Source organism: Rhinolophus sinicus, linkage group LG11 (assembly GCF_036562045.2).
Source record: "Rhinolophus sinicus isolate RSC01 linkage group LG11, ASM3656204v1, whole genome shotgun sequence".
In the NCBI taxonomy this organism is placed as follows: domain Eukaryota; kingdom Metazoa; phylum Chordata; class Mammalia; order Chiroptera; family Rhinolophidae; genus Rhinolophus; species Rhinolophus sinicus.
In genome coordinates this window covers 65,389,742-65,402,403 of record NC_133760.1, presented here as the reverse complement: position 1 = coordinate 65,402,403, position 12,662 = coordinate 65,389,742, and the positions used below count along the sequence as shown (strand labels likewise).

General features: G+C 34.4%; 1 protein-coding gene across 9 annotated transcripts in view; it reads left to right on the top strand.

Moving 5' to 3' along the window:
* MKLN1 (muskelin 1) overlaps window positions 1-12,662 on the top strand; it is a 283,551-nt gene that overhangs the window by 246,911 nt on the left and 23,978 nt on the right. For all 9 annotated transcript variants that reach the window (XM_074315595.1, XM_074315597.1, XM_074315599.1 and 6 more), the window contains 4 exons: window positions 7,083-7,230; window positions 8,136-8,250; window positions 9,838-9,977; window positions 12,171-12,273. In XM_074315595.1, the coding sequence (XP_074171696.1) occupies window positions 7,083-7,230; window positions 8,136-8,250; window positions 9,838-9,977; window positions 12,171-12,273 (506 nt within the window). The remainder of the gene's footprint in view (window positions 1-7,082; window positions 7,231-8,135; window positions 8,251-9,837; window positions 9,978-12,170; window positions 12,274-12,662) is intronic.

The window sequence follows — 12,662 nt, the reverse complement described above, 5'->3', positions numbered from 1 at the left end:
TTTGCTTTCCCTTCCTCTGACCAATGAGACAGAAGGAAAGTCTTCTGGAAGACATTTGAGAAAAAAATATCCTAAGAAACAGATGCTGAAAGAGTTCTTTTTCTCCCTGCTTTGTGTGCTCTGTAAAAGGAAGTGATGCTTAATGTGGGTACGGGCAACTTTCAAAAATGGGAGGAAGGCCAAGAGGATTGTAGGGATGTTAGCCTGCCCCATGATTGGGTTGAATTGCTGAAATAACCCTAGAAATGTCTACTTGCAAAATTTTGTCATATATGTTAATCCACTATTATTTAGATTTTCTGTTACTTGAAACTGAAAATATACTAACCAATAGAGAATGTATGGAAAGCTGTTTTTATTAAATTTATATTTCTGTGATAGTTCTGAGAATTATTTTTTTCGTGTGTCTCAACTAAATTAATGAATATGTGCAATGGATCATGAAACAAAAAGAGAGTTCAGATTAGTTCATGAATTAATACAATAATGTATCTTCCTCAGGAATTAAAATGACTCAAAAATATTTCTAGCTGTTTATCCTTCATATAGGGTTTCCTTATATTACAAATTCTGGTAAATCTCTCCTTATTGGGTAAACCAAAGAAAAAGAATGAAAAAAAATGTGATTGAGACCCTCAGATAAAGTATTTTATTTGATTTTCTCTTTAGCTGTACTATTTCAAGTTTTAAAGATGCTAAAGAAAAAATAGGCGAGTTGAAGGATTATTATTATAATTTTCTGGTAAGACAAAAAATAGGTTGGCAGTAGTAGTTGTTTGTTGTATAGTTCTTAACTCTGTTTTCTCAGACAAGTGTCTTTTCGAAGAGTGTTCATGGTTAACATATGATCTTGTTTACTGACCTGTTTGATTAATTTTTCCTTGTGAGTCATTTTACAAAGACTGGTTAAGAGTCCTGGCATTCAATCAAGCTTTTTGGCATTTGAATCTAAAAGCTTTTAAAATATTATATGTTGCAAATCTCCTCTCCTATCCCCCTCCCTCTTCTACCACCCATTAGAATCTATTAAATTGAAAAAGATAGCCTTGTTTTCTTCCTGGGAAGAAAATTAATTAGAAGATGTATTAATATTTATGTTAGAATGAAAGCTTCTTTCTTGGTTTTGATCTTTAGGTCTTTTTAGTTTTTGATAATGCCATTTTTGCTCAACCAGTGTTTATTTTTATAAGTGATTACAGGAGTAATGCAGTGTGCATAATTAATAAAGTGGAAATCAAACAATATAAAATACTATAAAATGGAAAGTATTTCTGCCAAAGTAGCAAACACAGGCTGCTGATTCTCTTCCCCAAAGTCAGCCCTGGAAAAATAAAGAGAGGCAACTAGTCTTCAGGAATTCTTTAAATGAGACAGAAGACAGTCTGTCCCCTAAATTAGCTTGAGTTGATTCTTGCTCCTTCACTACAGAAACTAGCAGCAGTACCCCATAGCACTAGTGCAGGAATCCAAAGAACAACATTATGACAAATGCAGAAACCCTACTGGGGCTAAGAACTGATGAAAACATGTGCACTGACCATCCATTCTCAGTAATTCATTTCTTCTTTTCCTTACCCTTCAAGGCCAGGGAGACTAGCTTGTACTTCCCTCAAGGGTTTAAAGGTATGAAACCTTTGCGCAGGGGGTGATAGTAAGTGGAAGTGATACACTGGTTCTTCGTGCTTAGGCCTCACTACCCGATGGTTCTTTCCCTCCATTTTCCTTCAACTCGCGGAAGTTAAGACCTCGCCTTTGGTCCCGCCTAATATATCTTAACAGAAAGGTAGCTGCTCCTCAGAAAAACATTACCTCACAGACTAATATTATAACTATACAGTTGACGATTACAACTGTCTCCAAAGAAATCAATAAATTGACAGCATATATGATCTATAGCAGATGAACCAAGAATTTAAAACAAACATGATCAATATAGGGAAAGATACAAGGAAACACATTAGTAACATAAAATAAGATACAAATATCAAAAACAGAACCAAATGGAAATATTAGATATAAAAAATATTTGAAATAAAGAATGCAACAAATATTATAAATAGAATGGATATGAATTAATTAGTTGAAAGATTAGAATGAATACTCTTCCAGGAAGAAGCAGGAAAGGAAAAAAAGATAAACAGATGGAAAATATAAAAGAAAAACCAAAGGGTATGGAGAAGAGTTGTACAAATACCAACATCTTAAGAGCAGTTTCAGAAGGACAGAAAAATAAAATTTAACAAAGTGAAATAATTGAGGGTATAATGAAGATAAATTCCTAGAATTTAGGAAAGGTAAAAGTCCTAAGATTGGTGAAAGGGACATTTTTCCTTCCTTCATGTATGCAATAAAAATTATATTTATACGGGTCTGTAAATATAAGGATTAATAGAAATTTTGTCCTTGAGAAATTTAGCTTTTGAGTATTCTTAAAGTAAAATATTTGGATATCTTCAAAAAAATTCAGTGAAACGTTTTTACTCTTATTTTTCATAAGTTTCTGCTCTAAGCTTTGCCTCTGTTATGTCAGTCTAGGGATTTTTTGTGTGTGCTTATGACATAATATCAACCCTTCTTGTGCTGATGATAACCATTTCGTAGATATAGTGATTCTTTATGATAGTTCCTTACTACCTTCTTCCAGTTCACTCCATTATAAGCATAACAGCCTCCTGTATCACTTGTATCTCAAGAGTCTCTCACTTTGCGTATCCATGCTGCACACTAACACCGGTTTAATTACTGAAACTTTTTTTCCTGTCACTGCTATCACCCTCCTGAGTTTTAGCTTAACAACAGAAATTTCAACTTTGAAGAGACCCAGTACATTGTCTAGCTCTCCTTTCAACTTTAAAAGGAGAAAATTGAGTTCCAAAAAAGTTTCTTACATGAAATCACAGTTAAATAGGAAAGTCTAAATTAAAACAAGATTTTCTTTCATCCCCTTTCGTTTCCAATACTTATTGGTGTTGAAGTTCCTAGTCTACTTTTCAAAAACCTATTGAATACACAGATCTGATTTCTATATTATAAGCAAAATAACTCCAAACAGATGTTTTTAAGTTGGAAATTACTTTTATAAATAGGGATACTGTTACAAAAATACTTTGAGAGCTTTGAGGCTAATACTGCTAAAAAGAGAGCATTCTCTCGAGACAGTCATTTCTTTCACACCCAATAGAATTTTATTAGCATTTGTAAAGATTAAAGATTTGTTGAAGTGAAATAACTTGAAAATGTGAAACCAATATTGAACCCAGTGGTTTAATATCTTCGTTTGCCTGTAATTTTTTATTTTTTGCTTTGAAGATCAATGTCTTGTTTTAGGCACTTAGCATATTAATTGTCTATGCCTTATAATGAGTTATTATGTCCCTCTAACTCTAGCTCGCACAAAATCAATACTAGAGCACAAATGACAAAAGAAAAAAATAGATACATTGAATTTCATCAAAATGAAAACCTGTGTGTTGTAAAGAATACCATTTAAAAAAGTATTAAGACAACCATAGAATGGGAGAACATTATTGCTAATCATATATCTGATAAGGAACTTCTTTTTTTTTTTTAATTTTTTATTGTGGAATACTGGGGAACAGTGTGTTTTTCCAGGACCCATCAGCTCCAAGTCAAGTCGTTGTTTTTTATTCTAGTTGTGGAGGGCGCCTCTGACTCGCCCATGTGGGAATCAAACCGGTGACCTTGGTGTTATGAGTGCTGCGCTCTAAGCAACTGAGCCAACCAGCCGCCCCAAGGGATTTTTATCTTGAGTATAGAAAGAACTTTTAACACTCAGTAATAAAAGAACAGATAACCCAATTTAAAAATGGGCAGAAGATTTGAATAGACATTTTTGCAAACAAGATGACCAATGGCTGTTAAGCACATAAAAAGGTGTTTAACATCATTAGTTATTCAGGAAATGCAAATCAAAACCACAGTAAGGTATCATTTTACACTCACTAAGATGGCTATAATAAAAAAGATGGACAATAGCAAATGTTGATGAGGGTGTGGAGAAATTAGAACCTTACATTGTTGGACATGTCAAATGATGCAGCCACTCAGTGGGGACATGAAAAGGGGGGAGTGGGGAGTGACTGCTAATGGATATGGGGTTCCCTTTTGGAGAAATGAAAACATTTTAAAATCAGATTTTGATGATGCTTTTTCAGAGGATGTATAAAAAAACACCAAGTTATACACTTTAAATGGGTGAATTGTATGGTATGTGAATGATACCGCTATAAAGTTGTTCAAAAAACCAGTAATAGATTTGAATATATAACTGGGAGACAGAATCAACATTGTGCAGAGTAAGCGGCATATTGGATATAAAAGATCAAAAAAGTGGGAAAGTATGCTATGTAATCAAAGTAATTTTTTATAATACTTTATAGCACATATTTTGCTAACAGGGTAGTCTTAACTCCCTGAGTATTGTAAACCTGCCCACTGCTTCTCTTTTCGAGAAGCAACCCTTGTCATTTTTCTTTTCTGTTAAGATGCTTCTAGGCAAAATGTGACAACATGCAAAAGGAAGCATGTAAAATTTGGTTTTTTATTTTTCCATATTATTCCACATCTCCCTCAGCCTAATACTCCTTTTATCCCCTTTCTGAAGATTCTACCTTCCTTTATAGAATTCAAAATTTCTTTCTCTCTCCATTGACGTCCATTCCACTCAAAAATTTCCATTTCCTTACTGGGTCCTTATTAAGGTAAGCAGTTTGTTTCGTTTTAAAAGATTATAGAGCAAAGCTCAGCAGACTTCTTCTATGAAGAATCAGATAGAAATATTTTCAGTTTTGCAGACAACAACTTTGCTGTTATAACTATTCAACCTTGCTGTGAAAACAGCCACAGACAAAATGTAAATGAATGGAGGAGGCCTCGTTTGACACTAAGTAGGCCTGATCAAGCCATAGTTTGCCAACCCATGTTATAGAATTCTTAATTCCCCGTGACTGTTTTGTAACTACCAATTTGTATTTCTTAATCCCTTCGCCTTTCTCACCCAGTTCCCCAACCCCCGCCCTCTCTGGCAACCATCAGTTTGTTCTCTGTATCTATGAGTATCTATGAGTCTGTTTCTGTTTTGTTTGTTTGTTTGTTTGTTTTGTTCATTAGATTCCACATATAAGTGAGATCATAGAGAACATAGTAATGTTACAACAACTATGTATAGTGCCAAGTCGGTACTAGACTAATCAGAGGGATTACTGCATAAATTATATAAATGTCTAACCACTATGCTTAAACGAATATAAAATAATATTGACTGTTAAGTGTAACTGAAAAAAATTTTTTAAAAATAAAATATAATAAAGAGGTACTATTTTTAATCTTTAAAAAAAAGAAAGCAGGGCGGCTGGATGGTCTAGTTAATTAGAGCGTGAGCTCTGAGCAACAGGGTTGCCGGGTCAATTCCCACAAGGGATAGTGGGCTGTGCCCCTGCCCCCTGCAACTGAAGATTGGAAACGGCAACTGGACTTGGAGCTGAGCTGCGCCCTCCACAACGAGATTGAAGGGCAATGACTTGGAGAGTTGATGGGCCCTGGAGAAACACACTGTCCCCCAATATTCCCCAATAAAATGTATTTAAAGAAAAACAACAACTTAGTATTAAGATAAAATGGGATAAAGAAATGTAAGTGCAATAAATTTAGGAAGTTATGTCCTCCACTTCCAATAAGGCAAAAGCGGTGCCTATTATTGAAAGTGATTTCATTTCTTTATGGTTTTGTCTTTCTTCCAAGGTTATCTGAGGAACATAGGTCAGAACTTTGGCACTTTTGAAAGTTTACCAAGCCTTATTAAGAAAATACCAGACTTTACTTAACCACTAACGACTATGACCCAAGGGGTGAGGTTACTATTAAGATTAGGTCAATGTATGTATGTATATAAATATAAATGTACTTGTGTATGGATACATACAAATTATGTATTGTGTGTGTGTGTGTGTGTGTGTGATTTTCTTAATATATTTACTATGGAATACATTTGGAGAGTCTAAAATATCTCAAGCAAACTTATTGAATAGGAATGTAAAAGGACACCTGAATTTAAGGTAAACTGGGAAAGAATAGATACTGGATGATTTGGCCCTAGTAAAGTAGATAAAGGCAAACAAATGAAGATCAATGTGGCTAGCGTCTCCTGCCATAGTATTCTGGATTGATTGAAATACTTCAGTTTGATGTTTGGTTAGCTTTTTGAGTCTATGATAATTGTTCACTTACAAGAAATGTGGTGTTGAAACAATGACATTGTTTTAAATACACGGCAATTAGTTGTGTGCCATAACATTATATTTCAACTAATATTTCCAAATAACAATGATGAAAATAATTTGCATTTGCCATACCGATGTTTTCAAATTACTGGATAGTGCAGAATGACTATCACTCATTTAATGGATTTCTTAGAAAAATAAAACGTTATTAACTTGGGGGAGTTTGATCACTTCAGAAAACAAAGTGATATATACCCCAAAATGTTTAATTTTTCTTCTTGGAAATTATGTCACTTCATTGTATGTCATGAACAAAATTTTAGATGATGACTCTGACCATACTAAACAAACCTGTGTTTCAGTTTTTGTCAGATATTGTTTTTCCAGGTCAAGATTTGAATAGTTTATCTCTACTGTTAAATTAGAGCTGAGCCAGATAATAAACCAGTTAATTAAAGTGTTGCCCATTCCCTCAAAAAAAAAAAATGATTACATTGCATACCTCCTTCTACCTTTTTCGTCTTTCTAGCTCTATTCTGGTAGTTATCATTGATTTATGCAGATAGCTGGGTAACTGTTACATGTCAGGCATTATTCACTATTATAGGCACTAGAAACAAAACAGTGAACCAAACAACCTTGGTCCTTGTAGAGTTTATATGCCAGAGTAGAGAGAAGGCAGTAAATAATTGTTTGTTGTTTAACATAAAAGTTATATAGAATGTTAGAACATAAATTCTGTGGACACAGAGCAGGGTAAGGATGTATTACTCTTTCACAGAGGAGCACTAATCTGTCATTCAATATGAATATTGTCATCTTATTTTCTCTTTCAATTTGTAGTTCCAATGACAGGATTCACACAGAGAGCAACCATTGATCCAGAACTGAATGAAATCCATGTCTTATCTGGACTCAGCAAAGACAAGGAAAAGAGGGAAGAGAACGTCAGAAATTCATTCTGGATTTACGACATAGTGAGGAATAGTTGGTAAGAGCCCTTGTCTGTGCTGCAATCCCAACGTGACATTTATTGAGGTGGTTGGTTCAAAAGAAGAGAGAGGGAAGGCTGATGTGAATTTGTGATGTCAGACATTTAAATGTCAATATTGAGGGAAAAAGGCAGAAGCGGTGCCTGTATGTACAGTGATGTTCAGTGAATGGATTTTACCTATGAATTGTTCTATTAGTAGATGGTTCCTAGTCTGGGGCAAAAAATTGTAATTTAGTCTATGTTTTTGCTGACTTGAGAACAATGTGTTTTTTAATGTTCCCAATTCTTAGTTTTTATAAAAATGAAGCAGGGGCGGAGAGGCATTATTTAGCATTTTCAAACCAGGACTTTTTGTCACAGAGCATCTCACAGAGCTGGTGCTACACATTTTGTTTTCAAAAACACTGGCCTGGAGGATCTAGTTCTAACATCGTGTGACTACTGCATAAATGAATATTCTAGAAAAGAGGCACTTCAGAGAGCTTCTTCCGTTCAGTAATAGGGGGTGGTGCTCAGCAACTAAGAAATTGATTATTTTCTAAATATGTTTTCATTTTTATTTACAGTAGAAATGAAAACAATCTCCCATTTTATTGTGAATTGATAGATATTATCTCTCTCAGCCTTTGGGTTGAGCCTCCTAAATGCTCTTTGTGTCCCTTAACACAAGGTGCGTTGTTCTTACGTGAGGTTTTGACGGACATGAGAAGAACTGGAGAACTCAGTTCCAACCAATTCACATTATTTTGTGCGGATGACCAGAACTTTTAAGATTTGACGTAAACAAATTAATTTGTTTTGTTGGTAATTAGACATGCAGTTAACTTGCTGTCTACAATTCTTGAACATTATGAGCACAGCTGCTTTCTAGGGTAGAATGCCTTAACAGCAATGTCTTGCAGGTCTTGCGTCTACAAAAACGATCAAGCTGCAAAGGATAATCCAAGTAAAAGTCTTCAGGAGGAAGAACCATGTCCAAGATTTGCCCACCAGCTTGTATATGATGAGTTACACAAGGTATCCTGACTGCATTGACCTGTAAATTTTCCATGACCGTCAATCTGAAAGAATCGCAAAATATTTGCTTTTGATTACTTTTGAGTGAATTTGACTAAAAAGTTATAATACATAGCACACATTCAATAGAATATGTAGCAGCTATTCAATATGATTTCTCCCTAAATAAACTGTTTTAAGAGAATAACATTTTTTCATAGTCCATAATTCCTGGTAGTTTAGTGATTGGGCTCAAATTGTATAGTAAATTATTGACAAAACCTGTATTATTTCTGTTTTTAGGCCATAGATGATTATTTAGATTCTATATCCTTTGAGACCTTTAGGTAAAAGATACCATGGGAGTGGATAAAAGCTCTTTTTCTTAGCATCTCCCAAATTAAAGGGTAAATGAATTTCCATCCATAGGATAGATAGAATAATGCTATTCTGTAACATTATTGAATATAAATTTTTTTAAATTTCAAAAAATGCTTTAACATTTTGTGTAAGTACAGAATATCACTAAAACTGTAACTAATATAATAGTGAACTCATTATTGCATTGCTTTTACATTTCTTTTTGGCATTACTTGAATAATGGGATAATATTTTAAAAGTTACTTCACAAATTATATGTGCCATTTAATATTTGACATTAAGCCTAGAGCAAAATTACAACGCTGAAATTTAGAAAAGTTTCTAGTTACTGTTCACCTTCAGTGATTCTACATGTGTGTCATTTTTAAAAATATATATTTTATTACGATCGACACTTGATTAACTTGATAATCCCCATTATTCGTTGCGGTAAGCACACTATTCTTGGATTAACGTCTTAGTATTGTTAATAAACAAAATTTAACTGAGTAAACTTGAAGATCTAATTGGCTTGATTAAATGATGTATGGATTCGGCAGCATCTCATCTAGCAAGCAGAGAGCTACTCTGAGGGGTTATACAAGATGGAAGTCTTCTAGAAAGGAGGGTGGGACAAGAAGTCATCAGTAAGAAAAATGAAAGTTCACTGGAGGAAAATAAGCGGCCAGGTGACGCTTCTCATTGGCTGAGCTGCAGCATTTCAGTTGGCTGGGCTTATTGCTGCTCAAGAAGAAAATTTTCCTTCTTCCTACTGGGGTAGTAAAGTAGTTGCATTTCCTGTTTGAGAATGAAAGGTAGCTCTCTTCCTGTTGGGGTCTGTAATTGACATCTTCCAGTATGGGGTAATTGACTTCCAATGGTGGGGAGTGAGAGCTACTTCTGCAGGCTATCCCAACTCCAATTTTAACAGAGGTTTCGTTTCTTAATTTTCCCACTATCATTGCTTTTGTTTCATGTTTTCCGTTGTCAGTGTAATTGTGGTAATAGAACTTATTTTAATATAAAATGTAATTGAAGGAAGTAGCCACAGTAATTAAAGTAAAATGAAGACTTGAGAAAAATCAATAGAAGCCTTTGATAGAAATGCAATGTTTTGATTTTTTTTTTTAATAAGAGTAAGACTGAGGAAGTTACCTGTTACTACTAGCAAAATGGAGAAATTTTACTATGGCTTACGTAGTTTCTTGAGTATGAATGCATTTTTTAAAATCTGGTTTGTTTTATTAGGTGCATTATTTATTTGGTGGGAATCCAGGAAAATCTTGCTCCCCAAAGATGAGATTAGATGACTTCTGGTCACTGAAGTTGTGTAGGCCTTCAAAAGATTACTTACTGAGGCATTGCAAGTACCTCATAAGAAAACACAGGTATAAAAATATTCACTGAAACTTCTTTAACATTTATCTGCGGTTGTTGGTATTACCTAAGTCTTTGGAAATTTAGTAACATGACTGTGTAAATACTATGAAGATCATGACTTCTGTAAATGCCCTGTTATTCTCCTTTTCATTTCCTCTTTCAAAGGAAAATACAAAGTGAAGATAGATACTGATGCTAAAATTTTTAAATATAGGACAAGGAAATTTTACAGCTGTTAAAATAATGGGGAAAAAATTCCATAAAGGTGATAAACCTATCATCAAGTAAGTCAAGGCCTAACCTCAAGTTACATCACTTCTAGATTATGGACATATACATGACCGATTGATAATTTTCCTAACAGCGAATGTGACGATATAGTTGACTAAATATCTTTATAATTTGATGTTTCAGAATACAACTTCAAATATAATTAAAGTTTTACATCATTACTTTTGCCATTTAATTGCAAAATCACGTAATCATTTTCATGTATGTCTCCTGAATGATGTTTGCTTTTTGCTTTAGCAGGTGATAAGCTATTAGAAAATGTAGAGAAGTGTACCTGTCCTTTTAGTTACTGACAGTGTTAGATGATAAAAATTTATAGTTTGGAAGGAGAAGGTTAGCAAGTAATGATTAAAATAGCTACCATTTATTGAGCAATTTTTGTGTGCTAGATCCTGCATATTATTCTCACAAGAAGCTAATGGAGTAAACACTGTTACCACTATTTTATAAAAGCAGAAATGAAGGCATTTTTAAATGGGTTATATAACTCATGTAAGGTCACTCAGCCATAAGTGACAGAGCCACTTAGGTAGGTAGCTAGGTTTGGCTTTGGCAGATAAAAAGGTAGGTAGGAAGGAAGGGAGGGAGAGCAGAAGGAAGGAAAGAAAGGAAGGAATCTATCATCGCATGTCTTCTGTTTACTATCTTCTGAGTTTAGTCTGCCATTTATGTGTCCTGTGTATGTCACATTCTGATTGTCTAAGAGAAAGTATCTTCTTAGAAAGGGTTCCCTGGAGACAATGTCCCCACCAGGCCACTGCTGATCAAGCTTGAGACGATTGCTTTTGGCTCAGGTGCCACAGCTCTGGTCTAATTCGTTGTGGACAAGATGACAGAGTAACATGGCCTCTGCCTAAGAAACTCGCGTCTGGCTGGCTGACAATCATGGTATCATGTGGTACAAGACAGCTGTACTATTTTGCTAGTCTTTGCTCTGCTTGAAGTACAGGTACCTTCTCACTGAGATTAGCTCTAAAGACAGGAAATTATTGATACCATCAGCCTGAACACCATTGTGAAAAGCTCATTATTTTCCTTTCCCAAATGAAATTAAATGTCTTCTCTTTCTCCTTGTACATTTGAAAAGCATACAAATTTATTAGAAATAAATCCATATACCATTATGCCACAACAAAAGGACATTATCTTATTTAAATAGATAAATAGTCCCAACAGACTTTTTTTTTTAAAGAGAACTCGTTTCCTTTTTAGCTTTGGAATCAGACCTGTGTTTTAGTCTACTTCTGCCACTTACAAGCTCTTATCTTGGCCAGATTCATTCTCTGGGCTGCAGTTTCTCATCTGTTTTTAAAAAATTGATGATAAAACTTATCATAGAGTTATTCTGAGGATAAACAAAGTGATATATGTAAAAGGCTTGATACAATGTCTAGCACGTAACAAATGCTCCATGAGCTGCTGCAATTGTTTTTGTTATTGTTGTCATTACTGACTGAGGCACTGAAATAGTCTCATTAAAAATATCTAATCAGTGTTAATGATACTCACTAAAAGAAACTACTCCTTTCTGTTTCTAAAGTATCTGTTAAGCACCTCCAGTGGAAAAAAAAGTATATCACACAAATCTAACCAAGTATTTTCATTTTATTTCTACTTGTTTTTTTATGAAATATTTTGCTTTTTTGCAGTTTTGTTGTGTAAACTATTTGACATATTTACTGTTTTCTAGTTGACTTTATCTTAGTTTTAAGAGGAGGGTAGGAAGTGCTCTCACCCAATGTCTAGGAACACAACTGCCGACATTTTCTTACTTCTGGATTTGCAAACACGGGTTGTTTAGATATTCACAATACCTCCTCATACACAGAGTGTTTCGCTTCAGATCTAAAAGACATTTCTGATGTTTCTCATAACTCCAGACAGTTATTATTCTTGTTTACCTTTCCTAGGTTTGAAGAAAAGGCCCAAATGGATCCCCTTAGTGCTCTGAAATATTTGCAAAACGATCTTTATATAACTGTGGATCATTCAGACCCAGAAGAGACAAAAGAGGTAAAAGTGGTGATAAACTTCAGAAACTGAGCTTTAAAAAAAAGTCTTTCTAACTTATATTTGTTGATGTTGCTCTCAGATGTTTAAAGGAAAATACGACACTAATAATGGCACAGAGCAGATGGAAGAAAAATAGAGCAGGCTTATTTTCATGTAATAGAACATTGAAGTCACACAGAAAACCCTTGCTCCATTTAGAAAAGGATTCCCAGGTATAAAGTTTTAACTGAGATAATTAGTTTTGTGTTCTGGGGAAAGAAATGGAACTTTTTACTTCCATAGTCCCATGCTTCAGTTACTCAAGGATTACATAATGGTTTGATAGAAACTTTTCTGCGGATGCTCCAGAATCCTTTAAGAGAAGAAAGAAAACTCCCCTCTCTGTAAGG